The sequence below is a fragment of the Bombina bombina genome, chromosome 1, assembly GCF_027579735.1.
Source record: "Bombina bombina isolate aBomBom1 chromosome 1, aBomBom1.pri, whole genome shotgun sequence".
In the NCBI taxonomy this organism is placed as follows: domain Eukaryota; kingdom Metazoa; phylum Chordata; class Amphibia; order Anura; family Bombinatoridae; genus Bombina; species Bombina bombina.
In genome coordinates, this window is record NC_069499.1 from 98,924,963 (window position 1) to 98,946,804 (window position 21,842).

The window sequence follows — 21,842 nt, forward strand, 5'->3', positions numbered from 1 at the left end:
AACCCTCCAATCCTTCGGCATCTGTGACACAGCCCTTTCATGGCTCTCTTCCTACCTGTCAAACCGTACTTTCAGTGTAGCCTTCTCTGGGGCCTCCTCTGCCCCGTCACCCCTTTCTGTCGGAGTACCGCAAGGCTCTGTCCTCGGTCCCCTTCTCTTCTCAATCTATACGTCATCACTAGGTTCCCTTATTAAGTCCCACGGTTTCCAATATCATTTGTTTGCTGATGACACCCAAATCTACTTCTCTGCACCAGAACTATCTCCTTCCTTGCTAACCCGTGTCACTAGCTGTCTTTCTCACATCTCTTCCTGGATGTCCTCTCACTACCTCAAGCTAAATCTCTCCAAAACTGAGCTCCTCATTTTCCCCCCTTCTTCCAAATCTCCACCCCCAATATCTCTATAACTGTCGACAACTCCATCATTACCCCTACCCCGCATGCCCGATGTCTCGGGGTCACATTTGACTCAGATCTTTCTTTCACTCCTCACATTCAGTCCTTGGCTACAGCCTGCCGCTTCCACCTTAAAAACATCTCTAAAATGAGACATTTGCTAACACAAGACACAACTAAGATTTTAATCCACTCTCTCATTCTTTCCCGCCTTGATTACTGCAACTCTGTCCTCTCTGGTCTCCCCACCTGCCGCCTAGCTCCTTTACAATCCATAATAAATGCCTCTGCCAGACTCATCTTCCTTACACATCGCTCTTCATCTGCTGCACCTCTCTGCCAATCCCTTCACTGGCTTCCTCTTGCCTCTAGGATCAAACACAAAACTCTCACTCTTACATACAAAGCCCTCAACTGCACTGCTCCCCCCTACATCTCAGACCTTGTCTCCAGATACTCTCCCTCCCGTCCCCTTCGCTCTGCTCATGACCTCCTACTCTCCTCCTCTCTTGTCACCTCATCACACTCCCGTTTACAGGACTTCTCCAGACTGGCTCCCATCTTATGGAACTCTCTGCCTCGCTCCACAAGACTCTCTTCTAGTTTTAAAAGCTTCAAGTGCTCCCTAAAGAGTCTACTGTTCAGGGACGCATACAACCTACGCTAACCTTTCCTAATACCAGTTCCTCTCCTCCCCTACAAACCCCTGAACCCTCTTAGCATGTAAGCCTAAAAGTCCAGCTGTTTGTAGTTCACCTTCTTAAGAGCTGACTACAACAGTGCAACTCTTGGCAGGGCCCTCTACCCTATAATTGTTTTGTTGTACTCCCCCTTTGTTTATAGCGCTGCGGAATCTGTTGGCGCTCTACAAATAACCAATAATAATAATAATAATAATAATATATATATTATATATTATAGCCCTTTGCAGTCTAATACAGGGCCATCTATCATATACCTTTGAGCCTTTACAAATAGTGTTTATATGAGTGTAACTGTTTATTTTAATGTATTTATGTTGTGTTTAGTGCAGCTTTTATTTTATCCCTAACCATATGTGGTCTTCAGTGGAACTAACCTGTCACGTATTAAATTTGATTGCACTCGAGTGAACGCATTTACTTTCAACTTGTAATTTAGCCTATAGACTGCTAAGACATGTGCACACTCCTAAGCTATCAGCCTACTTACATTTACTTTTCAACAAAGGAGAACAAGAGAAGAAAACAAATTTGATAATAAAAGAAATTTGGAACATTGTTTAAAATTGCATGGTCTATCTAAATCACAAATGTTTAAAGGGTCATGAAACCCAAATTTTCTTTCTTTCATGATTTAGAAACAGTGTGACATTTTAAACAACTTTCTAATTTACTTCTATTAGCTAATTTGCTTCTATCTCTTGATATCCTTTGCTGAAAAGCATTTCTAGATAGGCTAAGAAGATGCTGATTGGTTGCTTCACATAGATGCCTTGTGTGATTGGCTCACCCATGTGCACTGTTATTTCTATAACAAAGGATATCTAATGAATGAGGAATGTTGTTTAAAATTGTATTCTCTGATTCATGAAAGAAAAAAATTGGATTGAATGTCCCTTTAATTTTGACTTTACTGTCCCTTTAAACAACTAATATAATTTTAATCTATATAGAATTTATTTTCTGTTTACTGATTCTTTAGCATTTCTAAAGGTGTTAAATAAATAGGTAATTTACTTATCTGTTACTATATAGCAAACCTTTTCGAGGAGAGTATTACAATCATTGAACAGAGATATTATCAATATTGTGTAGCATTAACCAGTAATAAAACATTTCAATGAATTCCTGCACAGAGTAGAAAAATCTTCTTGAGTTTTTAAAAAAATGATGTCCCCCTAGCCCCTAGAGTTTATTAAGTATTGACCTATATTTTATGTCATCTTTAGTTGTATATTCTATGTGCAATGACACCATACATTCCACATATCAGTGACAGAAGTTGTGTATACTTGTAAACAAACACATTTCTGCACACAATAAGGAATTTGAAACTTAACAAACATCTAAGGTTAGTATAGCAGCATTTTTTTGTACTTGTATAACACACACATATTAAATTCTGCCTAGAAATACGAAACAACTAAAATATACAGTGTAATAAGTATAACAAATATAACCAGCTTACCTGCCCAGCAAAAACCCCGCACACACCAATTATACACAGAATATTGAAAACAGCGGAACCAACAATTGTTCCAACACCAACATCACCATGAGTGATAAAGACACCTATAAAGAGGAAATAAATAAAACAATTATCAGTAATAAGAGAAAGAATGAGCAAGAAAATATATGAAAAAAAAAATAAAAAAATAAAATAACCAAGAGAAATGACAAAAAAAGGAGAATATATGGAGTGATCAGAAAACAAGTGATACAATAATAATTTGGAAATAAGAAGAAAAAAAAAAACAAAACAAGCAAGAAAAAATATTGCATTGTAAGAGCTATTGAAGTACACAGGGAGAACCAAGAATTGCAATGTGCAGTTAGAGAAGAAATCAATAAACAGAACAGAAATGAGAAATAATAGATACAAGAAAACAAAAGAATGAATAAGACAGAATGAACAGAAGAATTAGGGCCCAATAATAAAACTACGCTGACACTTGCAGAGGCTGATCTCAGGGAATTCTCAAAAAAAGGGTCCGTCCTTGAAAGTTAAGAAATATCTTTCATACGGCTAGATTACGAGTTTTGCGTTATGAGTAAAAAAGCAGCGTTAAGGCTCATAACACTGCTTTTTCAATAGCGCTGCTATTACGAGTCTTGTAGGTACAGCTGTCCCGCACACTTTTTTGGCCGTACCGCAAATTAACTTACGCAATTTGCGTAAAGTCTTTTTTCAATGGGACTTCCATAGCGCTGGTATTACAAGCTTTTTTTTTAGGCCAAAAAGTGAGTAGTACAGCCTATCCCGCAAGATTCGTAACGCATTCTAAAGTCAGTAGTTATGAGTTTTACGCTACAAAGCTGTAGCATAAAACTCATAACTAAAGTGTTAAAAAGTACACTAACACCCATAAACTACCAATTAACCCCTAAACCGAGGCCCCCCCCCGCATCGCAAATACTAAAATAAAATTATTAACTCCTAATCTGCCGCTCCCGACATCACCACCTCTATAATAAACATATTAACCCCTAAACCGCTGCACTCCTGCCTAGCAAACACTAGTTAAATATTATTAACCCCTAATCTGCCGCCCCTAACATCGCCGCAACCTACATTACAGTTATTAACCCCTAATCTGCCGCCCCCAATGTCGCCACCACTAAAATAAATATATTAACCCCTAAACCTAAGTCTAATCCCTAACACCCCCTAACTTAAATATAATTCAAATAAATCTAAATAAAAATTCCTATCATTACCTAAATAATTCCTATTTAAAACTAAATACTTACCTGTAAAATAAACCCTAAGCTAGCTACAATATAACTAATAGTTACTTTGGGGGGTAGTTATCAACGTGTCAACTTTCCTGCCTTCGCCGGCCCAATACACCCGCCTAAGCTCGCCTACCATCGCCGCCGCAGACCTGAAAAAATTCACCTAAGTTATCAATAAATCTGTCAAAAAGCCGCGCACCAAGTACGGGGCAATGAGCAGCGGACTGTGAGAGTTATCACTCATCCGATCTCGCTGCTCTTCAGCTTTTTTACAGCTTTATTGCTAGCCTGTCACTAAGTACTTACACTAACTACACTGTTCTACCCCCTATACCGGCGCCCCCCGCAACTCAATAAAGTTTCTAACCCCTAAACCGCCGCTCCTAGACCTCGCCGCAACTCTTATAAATGTATTAACCCCTAAACCGCCGCTCCTAGACCCCGCCGCAACTCTTATAAATGTATTAACCCCTAAACCGCCGCTCCCGGACACCGCCGCAACCTACATTATACCTAGTAACCCCTATCCTGCCCCCCCTATACCGTCGCCCTCTATAATAAAGACAATGTAATTGAAATCCAGCACTCAGACCCAAGGTGTGTGCAAGCTAGCATAGGATCACTGCAAGGATCCAACTAGTATCCAAAATCTTCAAAGAATGCAGCAGCACCACTTCTCATATAAAAAGTTCCTTTATTAAACACATAGTAGGAGCAGGTAAAATAGAACGACGTTTCGGGTGGTTATCCCTTAGTCATGTTCACATCAACATGAACATGACTAAGGGATAACCACCCGAAAACGTCGTTCTATTTTACCTGCTCCTACTATGTGTTTAATAAAGGAACTTTTTATATGAGAAGTGGTGCTGCTGCATTCTTTGAAGATTTTGCCCTCTATAATAAAGTTATTAACCCCTATCCTGCTGATCCCGCACCTCGCTGCAACTAAATAAATAGTTTAACCCCTAAACCGCCGCTCCCGGACCCCGCCGCAACCTATATTAAATTTATTAACCCCTAATCTGCCCCCCCTACACCGTCGCCACCTATAATACATTTATTAACCCCTATCCTGCCCCCCACTACACCGCCGCCACTGTAATAAATGCATTAACCCCTAAACCTAAGTCTAACACTAACCCTAACACCCCCCTAACTTAAATATTAATTAAATAAATCTAAATAATATTTCTATTATTAACTAAATTAATCCTATTTAAAACTAAATACTTACCTTTAAAATAAACCCTAATATAGCTACAATATAAATAATAATTATATTGTAGCTATCTTAGGATTTATATTTATTTTACAGGCAAATTTCAATTTATTTTAACTAGGTACAATAGCTATTAAATAGTTATTAACTATTTAATAGCTACCTAGCTAAATTAAAGAGAAATTTACCTGTAAAATAAAAACTAACCGAAGTTACAATTACACCTAACACTACACTATACCTAAATAAATCATTCCTATTTAAAACTAAATACTTACCTGTAAAATAAACCCTAAGATAGCTACAATGTAATTAATAATTACATTGTAGCTATTTTAGGATTTAATTTTATTTTACAGGTAACTTTGTATTTATTTTAGCTAGTTAGAATAGTTATTAAATAGTTATTAACTATTTAATAACTACCTAGCTAAAAGAAATCTTCCATCCGATTAAGTGATCCTCCAGGTGGCGCTGAAGAAGTATTCCATCCGGGCGATGTCATCTTCCAAGCGGCACTGAAGAAGTCTTCTATCCGGGCGATGTCATCTTCCAAGCGGGGTCTTCAATCTTCATCCCGCTGAACATCCTTCTTTGCCGACGGACAACCGACGAATGAAGGCTCCTTTAAGGGACGTCATCCAAGATGGCGTCCCTTCAATTCCGATTGGCTAATAGGATTCTATCAGCCAATCGGAATTAAGGTAGGAAAAATCTGATTGGCTGATTGAATCAGCCAATCAGATTGAAGTTCAATCCGATTGGCTGATCCAATCAGCCAATTAGATTGAGCTCGCATTCTATTGGCTGATCTGATCAGCCAATAGAATGTGAGCTCAATCTGATTGGATGATTCAATCAGCCAATCAGATTTTTCCTACCTTAATTCCGATTGGCTGATAGAATCCTATCAGCCAATCGGAATTGAAGGGGCGCCATCTTGGATGACGTCCCTTAAAGAAGCCTTCATTCGTCGGTAGTCCGTCGGCAAAGAAGGATGTTCCGCGTCGACGGGATGAAGATTGAAGACCCCGCTTGGAAGATGACATCGCCTGGATAGAAGACTTCTTCAGCGCCGCTTGGAAGATGACATCGCCCGGATGGAAGACTTCTTCAGCGCCGCCTGGAGGATCACTTCATTGGATGGAAGATTTCTTCAGCGCCCCTTGGAGGATCACTTCTGCCGCTCCGGATCTCCTCTTCAGTTCCATCGGTGGCTTGGCTGAGTGAAGACGACTAAAGGTAGGATGATCTTCAGGGGATTAGTGTTAGGTTTTTTTAAGGGGGGTTTGGGTTAGATTAGGGGTATGTGGGTGGTGGGTTTTAATGTTGGGGGGGTTGTATTTTTCTTTTACAGGCAAAAGAGCAGTTTTCTTTGGGGCATGCCCCACAAAAGGCCCTTTTAAGGGCTGGTAAGGTAAGAGCTTTGAACTTTTTTAATGTAGAATAGGGTAGGGAATTTTTTTATTTTGGGGGGCTTTGTAATTTTATTAGGGGGCTTAGATTAGGTGTAATTAGCTTAAAATTGTTGTAATATTTTTTAAATGTTTGTAACCTATTTTTTTTATTTTTTGTAACTTAGCTTTTTTTATTTTTTGTACTTTAGTTAGTTTATGTAATTGTATTTAATTGTAGTTATTTGTATTTAATTTATTTAATTTATTTAATGATAGTGTAGTGTTAGGTTTAATTGTAACTTAGATTAGGATTTATTTTACAGGTAATTTTGTATTTCTTTTAGCTAGGTAGTTATTAAATAGTTAATAACTATTTAATAACTATTCTAACTAGCTAAAATAAATACAAAGTTACCTGTAAAATAAAAATAAATCCTAAAATAGCTACAATGTAATTATTAATTACATTGTAGCTATCTTAGGGTTTATTTTACAGGTAAGTATTTAGTTTTAAATAGGAATGATTTATTTAAAGGGCCATAATACCCAAATGTTTAAACACTTGAAAGTGATGCAGCATAGCTGTAAAAAGCTGATTAGAAAATATCACCTGAACATCTCTATGTAAAAAAGAAAGATATTTTACCTCAAAAGTTCCTCAGTAGCCACCTCCCATTGTAAAGGATTTCTAAGCAGCATTTTAGTGTGTTTGTCCTGGGACATCTGAAGGGACTAGCATCGTGCACTCTCATATTATTTCACCAATCAGGTAAAGGAAGCTTACTATGAAATCTCATGAGAGTTAAGTCAAATCTCATGAGATCACAGTAAGAGTTCATGACCTCAGCACTGCTGATGCTGATTGGCTGCTGTTCATTTCTTCATTTTTTTTAATTTTTTTACCTGCAGCTGGGAGCAGCTGAGTATAACTTTTTACACAGAACTTACTCTGCTGAGCTGAGGAAATTGTGAGGTAAAATATCTTCCTTTTTTACATAGAGATGCTCAGGTGATATTTTCCTGTCAGCTTTTTACAGTTATACTGCATCAGTTTTAAGTGATTTAGCATATGAGTATTATGTCCCTTTAAGTATAGTGTAGTGTTAGGTGTAATTGTAACTTAGGTTAGTTTTTATTTTACAGGTAAATTTCTCTTTATTTTAGCTAGGTAGCTATTAAATAGTTAATAACTATTTAATAGCTATTGTACCTAGTTAAAATAAATTGAAAGTTACCTATAAAATAAAAATAAATCCTAAGATAGCTACAATAAAATTATTATTTATATTGTAGCTATATTAGGGTTTATTTTAAAGGTAAGTATTTAGTTTTAAATAGGATTAATTTAGTTAATAATAGAAATATTATTTAGATTTATTTAATTAATATTTAAGTTAGGGGGGTGTTAGGGTTAGTGTTAGACTTAGGTTTAGGGGTTAATACATTTATTACAGTGGCGGCGGTGTAGTGGGGGGCAGGATAGGGGTTAATAAATGTATTATAGGTGGCGACGGTGTAGGGGGGGCAGATTAGGGGTTAATAAATTTAATATAGGTTGCGGCAGGGTCCGGGAGCAGCGGTTTAGGGGTTAAACTATTTATTTAGTTGCAGCGAGGTACGGGATCAGCAGGATAGGGGTTAATAACTTTATTATAGAGGGCGGCGGTATGGGGGGGGCAGGAAAGCGGTTACTAGGTATAATGTAGGTTGCAGCGGTGTCCGGGAGCGGCGGTTTAGGGGTTAATACATTTATTATAGTTGCGGCGGGGTCAGGGAGCAGCGGTTTAGGGGTTAATATGTATAGAGTAGCTTGCGGTGGGCTCCGGGAGCAGCGGTTTAGGGGGTAATACATTTATTTAGTTGCGGCGGTGTAGGGGGGGCAGATTAGGGGTGTTTAGACTCGGGGTACATGTTAGGGTGTTAGGTGTAGACAGCTCCCATAGGAATCAATGGGATGTCTGGCAGCAGCGAACTTGTACTTTCGCTATGGTCAGACTCCCATTGATTCCTATGGGATCCGCCGACTCCAGGGCGGCGGATTGAAAACCAGGTACGCTGGGCCGGAAAAGTGCAGAGCGTACCTGCTAGTTTTTTGATAACTAGCAAAAGTAGTCAGATTGTGCAGCACTTGTGTGCGGAACATCTGGAGTGACGTAAGAATCGATCTGTGTCGGACTGAGTCTGGCGGATCGATGCTTACGTCACAAAATTCTACTTTTGCCGGTGTCTAGCCTTTGATAACTAAGGCTAATCAGCCTCGCCACAAATACGCTGCGGAATTCCAGCGTATTTGAGGTTGACAGCTTGATAACTACCCCCCATTGTATCTAGCTTAGGGTTTATTTTTATTTTACAGGCAAGTTTGTATTTATTTTAACTAGGTAGAATAGTTACTAAATAGTTATTAACTATTTACTAACTATCTAGCTAAAATAAATACAAATTACTAGTAAAATAAAACCTAACCTGAGTTACACTAACACCTAACCTTACACTACAATTAAATAAATTACCTAAATTAAATACAATTAACTAAATTAAATACAAATAACTAAATTAAATACAAATACTTAAATTACAAAAACAAACAAACACTAAATTACACAAAATAAAAAACAAATTACAAGATATTTAAACTAATTACACCTAATTTAATAGCCCTATTAAAATAAAAAAGCACCCCCAAAATTAAAAAAAACCCTAGCCTAAACTAAACTACCAATAGCCCTTCAAAGGGCCTTTTGCGGTGCATTACCCCAAAGAAATCAGATCTAAACACTAAATTACACAAAATAAAAAAGACATCAGATATTTAATCTAATTACACCTAATCTAATAGCCCTATCAAAATAAAAAAAGCCCCCAAAAAATAAAAAACCCTGGCCTTCAATAAACTACCAATAGCCCTTAAAAGGGCCTTTTGCGGGGCATTGCCCCAAAGAAATTAACTCTTTTACCTGTAAAAAAAAAAATACAAACAACCCCCCCAACAGTAAAACCCATCACCCACACAACCAACCCCCCAAATAAAATTCTAACTAAAAAAAACCTAAGCTCCCTATTGCCCTGAAAAGAGCATTTGGATGGGCATTGCCCTTAAAAGTGCATTTAGCTCTATTGCTGCCCAAACCCTAATCTAAAACTAAAACCCACCCAATAAACCCTTAAAAAAAAAAAAACGAACACTAACCCCTGAAGATCCATTTACAGTTTTGAAGAGCCGACATCCATCCTCAACGAAGCCGGGAGAAGTCCTCAGCGAAGCGGCAAGAAGTCTTCAACGAACCTGGGAGAAGTCTTCATCCAAGCCGGCAGAAGTGGTCCTCCAGACGGGCAGAAGTCTTCATCCAGACGGCATCTTCTATCTTCATCCATCCGGCTCGGAGCGGCTCCATCTTCAAGACATCCTGCACGGAGCATCCTTTTCTTTCGACGCCTTCTTCCCGAATGAATGTTCCTTTAAATGACGTCATCCAAGATGGCGTCCCTTGAATTCCGATTGGCTGATAGAATTCCATCAGCCAATCGGAATTAAAGGTGAAAATTCCATCAGCCAATAGGATTGAGCTTGCATTCTATTGGCTGATTGGAACAGCCAATAGGAATTTTTCACCTTAGGTTTTATTTTACAGGTAAAGTATTTATTTTAGCTAGGTAGCTAGTAAATAGTTAATTACTATATTTTACTATTTAGTTTTAAATAGGAATTATTTAGGTAATGATAGGAATTTTTATTTAGATTTATTTGAATTATATTTAAGTTAGGGGGTGTTAGGGTTAGGCTTAGGTTTAGGGGTTTAATAAATTTAGTATAGTGGCGGACACGTTTGGAGCGGCAGATTAGGGGTTAATAAATGTAGGTAGGTGGTGACGATGTTAGGGGCGGCAGATTAAGGGTTAATAATATTTAACTAGTGTTTACGATGCAGGAGTGCGGCGGTTAAGGGGTTAATATTTTTATTATAGTGGCGGCGATGTCTGGAGCGGCAGATTAGGGGTTAATAAGTGTAGGTAGGTTGCAGCGACATTGGGGGCGGAAGATTAGGGGTTAATAAATTTAATGTAGGTGTCGGCGATGTTGGGGGCAGCAGATTGGGGGTTAAAAAGTATAATGTAGGTGTCGGCGATGTCCGGAGCGGCAGATTAGGGGTTAATAAATATAATGTAGATATCAGGGGCGGCAGATTAGGGGTTAATAAGTGTAAGATTAGGGGTGTTTAGACTCGGGGTTCATGTTAGGGTGTTAGGTGTAAACATAAATTTAGTTTCCCCATAGGAATCAATGGGGCTGCGTTACGGAGCTTTACGCTGCTTTATTGCAGGTGTTAGGCTTTTTTTCAGCTGGCTCTCCCCATTGATGTCTATGGGGAAATCGTGCACAAGCACATAAAACCAGCTCACCGCTGACTTAAGCAGAGCTGGTATTGGAGTGCGGTATGGAGCACAATTTTGCTCTACGCTGTAGGTAAGTGAGCGGTGACAATGACGTGCAAGTTAGCACCGCACCCCTCATAACGCAAAACTTGTAATCTAGCCGATAGAGAGTATTGGAGCTCGCTGGAAAGCGAGCTGGGGGTGCACTACAATATTGAAATCCTACTGTCAATACAAATCAGATTACTCTGCTTTCAAAGTAAAGTATCTTACAATCCCTTTAATTTTTTTTTTGCATTTGTTTTTCTGAGAGCAATAATTTGAGTATTTTCACACAATCTTGCAATCTTGTTGTCACCTTTTAGTTTGCAAGAAAAAACAGCTAGATCTGCTGTGGGAATGTTTAAAGATTGTAAGAAAGACATTTTAGCTACTCCCATGGAACACCCCTGTTCAGCCCACTAGCTGTGGAAGGGAAACTCATTTTGCAATAAAAAGAAATATGCTTTAAAGGGCCAGTAAACCTACAAAATAATGTTATATAATTCTGCACATAGTGCAGAATTATATAACATTAGCTTAGTGCCAACTTTATAAACTTTATAAACTTAGTGCCAACTTTATAAATCAAAAGCTTAAAGAGATATTTGATTCCAAAATTACATTTTCCTAAATGCCTCTCCTGGCTCTACTGAGCTGATCTTGTTTTTCGTAAGTGCTTTGCAGGCACACTGTCTAGTCGCAGTGTGCCCAATCACGCCATTAAACTGAATGTAGCTCGCTCCTGCTCTGATCTATGAACTATTCTGAACTATGTGCAGAATTATATAATATTATTTTGTAGGTTTACCGGCCCTTTAAATGTTGTATTATAAATATGAGTTTCACATTGTTTTTTGCATGTGCAGTGTATTATTATTATGATTTTTATTGTGTAGTTGTTTCCTATGAAATTTCAAGATAAATTTAAATGTTTCCATAAAATACATTTTTATTTTTTTACAGAACAATTGCTTTATGTTTTGTAATGCCATTAAATACAGTTTATTTCTGATTATTTTTATTTCACTTTTGCATTTATTCATTTTATGTGATTTTGAAATTACGTTTTTTCTTTGTGATCCCTATTGTACATTAAGAGACCATTCACATACTTAAAAGGTCAGGAACACTCCTTTGTGAGACATACTGTTTTTAAGATAAAAATTGCCTTTAGGAAATTTCGACATTTGCTTCATAGTATTGACGAGCCTAGAGAGCTTTAAATCTTCCTGCCCATAGTGTGAATGAGATGGGATTATATTAGTAGTAAACAACAGAATACAAAATAAACAGAGAGAAAAAATACAAAAGTAACGGAAAGTGAGATGCAATAAATAAATAGAATAAATTTAACAGAGAAAAAAAATCTGATAACATTATAAACATCAAGGAAGATATAAAAAATAAAAGAAAGGATAAACACATGAATGACCCTAAACAACAGAAAGAAGAATAAAAAAGAAAATAACAGTGTGAGAATGATAGTGTGTGAGAAAATACAGGAAATACAGGAAAAGGAATGAGATTCATGAATGAGCGTGAGGGAATATGAAAAACTTACTGAATGTGATGGTATGATCAAAAGGATTAAGAAAACATAAAAAAAAAAGAAATTAAAAAAAGAATGAAGGGAAACTAAACAAAATAACAGAATTAACAAAAATAATGACCTAGGGGCCTGAAGCTCTAAGATCTGGAGAGATTATCTAATAGGTCTCATCAGTACTGCAAGGACCTTCAAAGTTTAGAAAGGCAAATTTTAGCTTGAGATCTGTTTATCTCACTATTTAGGGTCCTGGCTATGAAGGTGAGACACATACAATACAATATAATTTTGGAAGCCCCCCCTTCCCGAGATTTTGATCATCAGGACCCCCAAGGGGGATATAAAGAGAGAGAAGGCACTAGAAAACATAGAGGGGAACGTGTGTGAGAGGAGCAGAAATTAAATAGTGAAAGAGTATACGAATAAGTAAGAGATGGTGAATGAAAGAGAGATCAAATGGCATACTGAATAAGAGAAAGAAGGAATAGTTGAGAGAATAAATTTATGAGTATATTTAACACAAGTAAGAAAGAAGAACTAAGCAAGACGGACACAATGGGGGGAGAAAAGGGGGATTCCGTTAGATGTTGAATAACAGCACAGACAAACCTTGGAATATAAGAGAAAATAAACGTACAGAATAAGAAATGTGGAGAAAATGAAAATAAGATATTTATGATCGTGAACACGTATGTTTAGCTGTAGCTAAGGGTCTCATATTAAGATGCATATAAATAAAGGCTGATGATATAAAGTTCTCTGCTCAGACGAGATTATATAAAATGATCCTCCAGCACTGGGAGATCCCTCACAAGATTCTAAAAAGGCAGATTTTGCTATACTTCTTCAAGGGCCGTTTCCTGCATTTCTGTGAAGGAGAGACAAGCGCAGTGCAATATAGCACTGCATGACATCAGAGTTCTGCTGCTTTTACACTTTGTGATATGTATTTTATATTACTTTAGACCAGATTACAAGACCATGAAAATATATTTTTTTCTTTCATGATTCAAATGAGTACACTTTTAAACAACTTTCCAATTTACTTATATTATAATTCTTACTCCATTCTCTTGGCATCCTTTACTGAAAGAGCAACAATGCACTACTGTGAGATAGGTAAGCCAATGTGCATATATGTGCAGCCATCAATCAGCAGCTATCTACCTAGTTAAGCTTTTCAACAAAGTATACCTAAAAAATTAAGCAAATTACATAATAGAAGTAAATTGGAAAGTTGTTTAAAATTGTATGCTCTATCTAAATCGTGAAAGAAACATTTTTGGTTTCATGTCCCTTTAAGTTTTATTACATTTAAACTTTGCCCTTTCTATTTTGTTTTTTAATACATATAGATTCTGTATAAAGCATTGTATTTAGGATTGTGATTTTACAAATTCTTATTATGCTTTGACAGTTTCTGTGTAACTGTAACAGATTAGGCTCATACTTTGTATATTTCTGTGTATCTTTTTCAAATTACATTGAACTTTGTGTTTGTTCTATTTTAAAAAAACAAACTGAAAAACTGACAGCTTCAGTTTCCCAGACAGCTTGATTACTTTCTATGGGTCTGATAATCGAAGTTTCTATAGTTGGAGAGAAATTATAGTAAAGACACATGGGCTAATCTTGTTGAATTCTATAAAAAAAGGTCAGAACCTGGGCAGAAGTCCCAGAGTGATGAGATATAAAAAAAAAAAAAACAAGGATGACTTTTTGTAGAAAGTCAGCTACCCACAAAGCACTAATCTGCACCAGACATATACCGACTTGGGGCTAGATTACAAGTTAGGCGCAAATGGTTTTGCGCTAGCGTAATCGTGTTTTTGTGAGCCATTTTCATTTCGCTAATATTACAAGTGAAGCAAAATCACGATTGCGCTAGCGCAATTACCCTTTACGCTTCAATCTTTTCCGCGATCTCAGAGGTGTGGGCAACTGTTTTCCGAAACTAGAAACTTGCACAAAACACTTAAAAAATACATGACAAAGTAAAGTTACACTCATATTAACACTGTCTGATAAAAATGATTTTAAAAAAATATTGCACAAAAAAGTTATAAGGGCTCAAAGATTGGAGATCTCGGGTGTTAGAAAAAAATATTCAATTTTTAATTCAATAAATGTTATTTAAATTTAAAAAATTTAAATGAAATTATATTTTTAACTTATTGTTGCTATGCTTTCCCGTCTAATTTAATATGATCACATTTTAATGTCATATTGTAGGCTTAATGCACAATTATTGTATATTAATGCATGTATCAGCTGTGTGCTAGTTACTAAAGACCTTTTTGTTTAGGGAAGCCTATCACCAAATCAGTAACTAATAAATTCCACTTGCCTAATAGTTGCCCTCATCTAACTCCACACTAACATCATTCCCACCTTTGTAGTCCCCACCTCATGTTTCTCACCCTCCTACCCATCTAGATTGTAAGTTCCCACAGTAACAGGGCCCCCAATTCCCCCTGTATTTGTTTGTTAAATTTTGTCTGTTGTCTCATATTGTACTGTCCTTTTAGCTTTGTTACCCATGGACAGCGCTGCGGAATCTGTTGGCGATTTTAAAATTAAGAATTATATTAAAGGGACACTGAACCCAAATTTTTTTCTTTCGTGATTCAGATAGAGCATGAAATTTTAAGCAACTTTCTAATTTATTCCTATTATCAAATTTTCTTTATTCTCTTAGTATAATTATTTGAAATGCAAAAATGTAATTTATATGCCGGCCCATTTTTGGTGAACAACCTGGGTTGTTCTTGCTTATTGGTGGATAAATTCATCCACCAATAAAAAAGTGCTTTCCAGAGTTCTGAACCAAAATAAAGCTTAGATGCCTTCTTTTTAAAATAAAGATAGCAAGAGAACGAAGAAAAATTGATAATAGGAGTAAATTAGAGAGTTGCTTAAAATTGCATGCTCTATCTGAATCACGAAAGAAAAAAATTGGGTTCAGTTTCCCTTTAATAATATTAATACAGAAATACATACATAAATCTCATTGCAATCCTCCACTCATGTTTGCGCGAGCTGGTGGCTGCTATTTTTTGTGTTCAAAACGAGACTCCATTAAAGTCTGTGTGGGAATACAATTCCGCATTCACAAATTCACAAAAGTATTTTTTTCTGCGCGAGAATGCGACTGCAAGAGCGCAAAACTTTTACTTGCGACCTGTAATACGTGCACAACTGGGCGCGCAACGCTAAATAAGATAAAGCACTTGCGGGAGTGCAAATTTGTGCTCCATTTGTAATCTAGCTCTGTGTTGGTTTGAAACTGAGCAAGTGCCATACAACCTAGAAGAAAACAGTTTAAAGATACTGTTAAGTCAAATTTAAATGATTATGGTTTAGATATAGCTTGCAATTAAAAAGCAAAAAACTATTTACTTCTAGAATAAAATTTGCTGTGTTTTCTTGGCATCCTGTGTGAAAGTATAAACCTCTTAGAAGCTCAGAAGTGTGCACGTTCCTTTAGCACTGTATGATACACAATGTATAAAATTGCTACAAACATTGTTGCAAATAATGCTGGGATAGAGTGCAAAGACATGTGCACGCTCCTGAGCTCCTATGAGGGTTACATTCCAACAAACAATGCCAACAAAACAAAGCAAAATTGATAACAAGTAAATTGGAATGTTTGGTAAAAATCGCATGCACTATCTTAAAGGGACATAATACTCATATGCTAAATCACTTGCAAGTGATGCAGCATAACTGTAAAAAGCTGACATGAAACTATCACCTGAGCATCTCTATGTAAAAAGGTAAGCTATTTTACCTCACAATTTCTTCAGCTCACACTAGTAAGTGCTCTGTGAACAGTTATACTTCAGCTGCTGTCCAGCTGAAGGTTGAAAAAAAAAATAGCCAATCAGCATCAGCTGTGCTGAGATTATGCATTGCTTTGAGGTGATCTCATGATATTCCACTAAAATCTCATGAGATTTCCTAGTAAACTTCCTTAAAGGGACATGAAACCCATATTTTCTCTTTCATTATTTAGAAAGAGCATGCAATTTTAAAAAACTTTCTAATTTACATCTATTATCTAATTTGCATAATTCTCTTTATATGCTTTGCTGAAAAGTATATCTAAATAGGCCCAGTAGCTGGTCATTGGTGGTTCCACCATAGATGCCTCATGTGATTGACTCACCCATGTGCATTGCTATTTCTTCTTTAAAGGATATCTAAACAATTAAGCAAATTAGATACTAGAAGTAAATTGGAATGTTGTTTAAAATTGTATTCTCTATCTGAATCATGAAAGAAAATGTTTGTGTTTAATGTCCCTTTAAACTGAATAGGAAAATAACATGACTGTGTCTGTAATGCCAGATGCACACTCCCGTGCAAGTCCTGGGTATAGCATCCTGATGGCTGCTTAACCCCTTAAAGGGACAGTATACACCAATTTTCATATAACTGCATGTAATAGACGCTACTATAAAGAATAATATGCACAGATACTGATATAAAAATCCAGTATAAAACTGTTTAAAAACTTACTTAGAAGCTTCCAGTTTAGCTCTGTTTAAAAGGTTACTGGAACACCCAATGCAAGTGGGAAATATAAGACACTTCCCCTTCCTTTGCATATGAAAAGACCGTTTACACAAACAGAAGCAAGCTGGTATAGATATACGTCAGTATTCTCCTAAAACTTTGGGGCTTGATTAGCAATGTTATTTATTAAAAAATATCCATTGCTTTTTGGTAATTAGAAGGTCGCTAAATGCCGCTGCGCACCACACTTGTATTATGCCCAGCAGTGAAGGGGTTAATTAGGTAGCTTGTAGGGTTAATTTTAGCTCCCCATCCCCCCAAAGGTCACCCCCATCTTAAGTACTGGCAGAAAGTCTGCCAGTATAAAAATATTTTTTTTGTTTGTTTTTAAAAATATATATTTTCTGCAGGGTAGTATCTTCCCAACCTCCCTGATCCCACCCAAACAGCTCTCTAACCCTTCCCCCTCTACCTATTTGCTGCAATCGTAGGTACTGGCAGCTGTCTGCCAGTACCCAGTTTGCTGCAAATTTGGGAAAAAAATAAAAATATATATAAAATCTGTAGTGTAGCTGCCCCTTCAATACCCTATCCCCCTCCCAGATCCCTTTCTGTCAACGGATCCCACATAGGATCCCCCTCATCGCCCCTCCTTCCCCCTCAATGACGTAGCTTATTATTATTTTTTTCCATTCCCTTTAGCGTGGTGTAGCGGTCACACCCACTCCCGCACCCTACAGTGATGGGCCGCCCACCCGCCTCCCTCCTTACCCTCCCACCCACCAACGATGGTCCCCACCGCTGTCCGATGCAGAGAGGGCCACAGAGTGGCCCTCTCTGCATCGGTAACTCTGCAAATCTATTTCTGCAGTGCCCCACTCGTGGGGAATGCAGAAAGAGCGTGATTTCACTATTTTTAGCGAGATCACGGCAGAGAGAAGCCCAGGACTGCAGCAACGTACAGGGTATAAGGGTATAATATAACGACCAGCGTCGTACAGGGTACGGCGCTGGTCATTAAGGGGTTAAAGTCCATTTATAGTGGGGTGTAAATACTTGGGAAATTTTGAGGTGAAATATCTTTCTTTTTTACTTAGAGATGCTCAGGTGATATTTTGTAGTCAGCTTTTTATAGCAATGCTGCATCACTTTCAAGTGCATCAACTTTTGGGCATCATGTCATGTCCCTTTAACAATAAAAGCCTCATTTTGACTTTACTGCCCTATTAAACAAATCAGATGACAAGTCTTTTAAACTTGGCTTTTTCAAAAAACTTGGCTTTTTTTAAACTTTTCAGTTTTATTTTTTTGACAGTTTGAATATGGATAGATAAATGTTTGGGTGACTCCATAAAACTTAATTTTAACAACCACACAACTTTTTCCAGCAGCTGTCAATTCACCACTTTGTGGATACACCTTAAATTGTTTTCCTGAGAATATGCAACTTTTATTGAAGTATTTTGATCAACTTGCGTGTTGGGCAATAATGGCCATTGCCTTAGTACACTGTTGCATCAGATATGTTAATATTAGTTCTATTTTTGGTGATGTCATGCTATCACATGCAGAATTTAAGCTCTTACCTTCCCGACTAGTGCAATTTAGTGAGCATCTAAATCTTTGAATTTTCTTGGTATCTATACATTTACATAAGAACTAAGACATCTTTCAAATATATTGTAGCATCATTTCTTATTGCACCAACCAAGATGTACACATAGAGGAAAGTGAAATCTTACCTATAACAGAGGCAAATAATTCTGGAGTAGAGCTTCCCGCTGCCATGAAAGTGGCTCCTGCAACATCCTCACTAAGATGCAGCTTCTGCAAAACACAGTTATTTATTGGTGACAGATTGTGGAAACCACTGAATACCTAGGGACTCTGTGTAAAGTCACTGACAGCCAATTTACTTTGTCAATAATTGTAGGTAACTAAGCCCCAGCAATCGTCCTTGGACATAATTATTTACTAGGCATCAAGGAGGCTGTAAAATACTGGATTCTTGGGTCACACAAGACTTGACTGATGTCAGTGAGGAGACAGTTGGTGCAGTGAACATATGTTGGTAAATTATGCATGCAGAAGCTGTTGCTGTTATTTCTGCATAATTCAAGAGAGAAAAAACAGTTCATATTCTGAATTGGCTATGGAAGCACAAAGCAGATTTTAGGATTATTCATACTGGTATTTAAAGGTTTCTATGTGGTTCAATAGCCAAAAGTTCTGTCATAAATAGGCTAAAAATGCAAAAACAAATCACATATCCATAATGGGATTTTATATATCATGTACTAGTCATGTGTTTCAATAACACGTTTATCATTGAGATTTTTTGAGATAGATAACACATTTATATGTCTGCTGGTGCATAGCTCTCCACAGCTTTCTAAACCACTAGTGCCCAGTGAAGTCCACTAAACCCTCCTGCAGCTTATGGTTCTCTGTATTGAGCAGACAAAAATTTCACACTCAGAACGTAACAGAAAAAAAAAATTGATGATTGCATAATTGACTTGACTAGACAATCCAAGATGGTGGTTTCGGGTAATCATTCGCATTTTGAAAACAATGTGAGGAAATGTGGTTAGGCAGTGGGATTAGCAGAACAAACTAGATAGTTACATTTGTTAGTGTAGTGTCTTTCACAGACAAGTCAGTGACTGTACACTGTGAAATCAAAAACTTTATTTCTTCACTTTGTGCCAGTACTTTATAAAATAACGCTTAGAGTCTTTGGTTCACTGACAATTACTTGGATATTTTATTCTGTTGGTATAGCTATGATTTGACCTTTACATTCTATTTATTGCTTTTTGTGTGTGTTGGGTACAGCATGTATTACAAGTTGAAAGTAAAAAAGTTTTGATTATATATATGATTATATATTATATTATTTGATTATATATAGGTATAGATATATACAGATATATAGCAATATCAATTTATAGCTATTTCCCTATGTGAAGAACATTGGAATGTGACATATTTACAGTACAAGCACAGTTAAAAACATAATATTGCATACATTTGATTTTACATGTTTTCAGCTACTTGACTACAAAGGACTCCAATACACTTATATATGTGTGTGTGTGTGTGTGTGCACATATGTATTTATGTGTTTATATGTGTATATATGTCTATAAATACATATATACACACATATAAATACATAAATACATATATGCACACATATATACACACATATATACACACATATAAATACATAAATACATATATACACACATATAAATACATAAATACATATATACACACATATAAATACATAAATACATATGTACACACATATAAATACATAAATACATATATACACACATATAAATACATAAATACATATGTATACCCATATAAATATATATACTGTATATACACATACATATACATATCTAGACATGTATATGTATGTATCTCAATGTTAAAGCCCTTTGCAGTCTATTGTGTTTTCTAACACCTGAGACCTCATATATTTTTGATGGGTTTTTTTTGCAACTTTTTATTTGAGCGTTACAGTTAAGCAGAGCTCTGAAACTTCCTAAGCATGCGAAAAGCCACGATAAACCCCTTATTGCTTGCGCGCAACTATTAGCGTTGTACTCATAATCTAGCCCTTAGTAATGATATTGAATATGGACCTACCTATGACTGTATCCTCTGTAGATTTATCGCATTCTTTTTCTTTTGGTTAAATATATTTTTCATACACCAATTGCACTAAAGTATCTTTTCTATCCTTTAATACCTGGGCATATCAGTTTTTTTGTTATTGTTAGTTATTTGCAGTGGCGTCACTAGGGGGGGGCGGGGGGGGGCGGGCCGCACCCGGGTGACACCCTCCAGGGGGTGACACCAAAAAAAAAAAAAAAAATTTTTTTTTTTTTTTTTTTTTTTTTTTTTTTTTAAATTTTATTGAAATTCAAAGAAATACAATGTTTAGATGCATAGATTATTTTATTAGAGGCTGGCATTTGTGAACATTAGTGGGACTGGGGAAGTTGTAGACACACAATTTTTTTGCCCCTTGAGCCAGTGCTGCAATTTCAAAAAATAGTTTTCCCGGCTGCTTTTGCTTGTTTGTACTTTGCTCCTCCCCTGCCCAATTTCACTATGAATGTTGTGGGTGTGCCGTGGGGCTTGCAAAGTTGCGCTGCTAGCCTAAACCTGCCTGCCTATCTGTGCTCACTGCTCAGTGACATGCGGCCCAGGGCTGTGCACTGACAGACTTGGAACAGAGTCAGAGAGCAGAATTTTCATAGTTTGCGCGCCTAAACCTTTTCTTCAGTGATTTATTTTAGAGTGCTCTGTTTATCTTTCATTTGATGTTCTGCTGAGCCAGGCTCTAGGCATGAGCTTCCTAATTAATGCAGTGCAGTTTACATATTTTGTATGTGTGTGTCTGAGTTTTTGTGTGTCTCAGTGTTTTTGTGTGTGTGTTTTTGTGTGTGTGTCTGAGTGTGTTTCCGAGTGTTTGTGTGTGCATCTGAGTATGTTTTTAAGTGTGTCTGAGTGTTTGTATGTGTGTTTGCCTGTGTCTGCTTTCTGGGGGGGGGGGGGGGGGTGACACCATGACTTACCGCACCGGGTGACACCAACCCTAGTGACGCCACTGGTTATTTGAGTATATTATCTGTACTAGTTTTTTAAACACTAAATACATTATCATATTTTCTTTAATGATGTATTCAGAGCAACGATTAGCCTGAGAATAATGTGTACATGTATTTCTAAAAATGATATTAGTTGTTTAAATATTGAAAAAATTAGGGTAATATTTTAAAGCAGTGGGCGCCGCCATATTGTAACTTAGGTTACCGTTTCTGCGAGGCCAATTAGGAATGGTTATAAATGGCTTACTAGAGTGTGCAACCAATGACTGTGTGG

At 36.9% G+C, this 21,842-nt stretch overlaps 1 protein-coding gene across 1 annotated transcript in view; it reads right to left on the reverse strand.

The window, feature by feature from the left end:
* SLC24A4 (solute carrier family 24 member 4) overlaps positions 1 to 21,842 on the reverse strand; it is a 446,930-nt gene that overhangs the window by 155,708 nt on the left and 269,380 nt on the right. Inside the window, exons 5-6 of the mRNA XM_053697542.1 lie at positions 18,680 to 18,764; positions 2,568 to 2,671 (exon numbers count right to left, since the gene is read on the reverse strand). Of these exons, the coding sequence (XP_053553517.1) occupies positions 2,568 to 2,671; positions 18,680 to 18,764 (189 nt within the window). The remainder of the gene's footprint in view (positions 1 to 2,567; positions 2,672 to 18,679; positions 18,765 to 21,842) is intronic.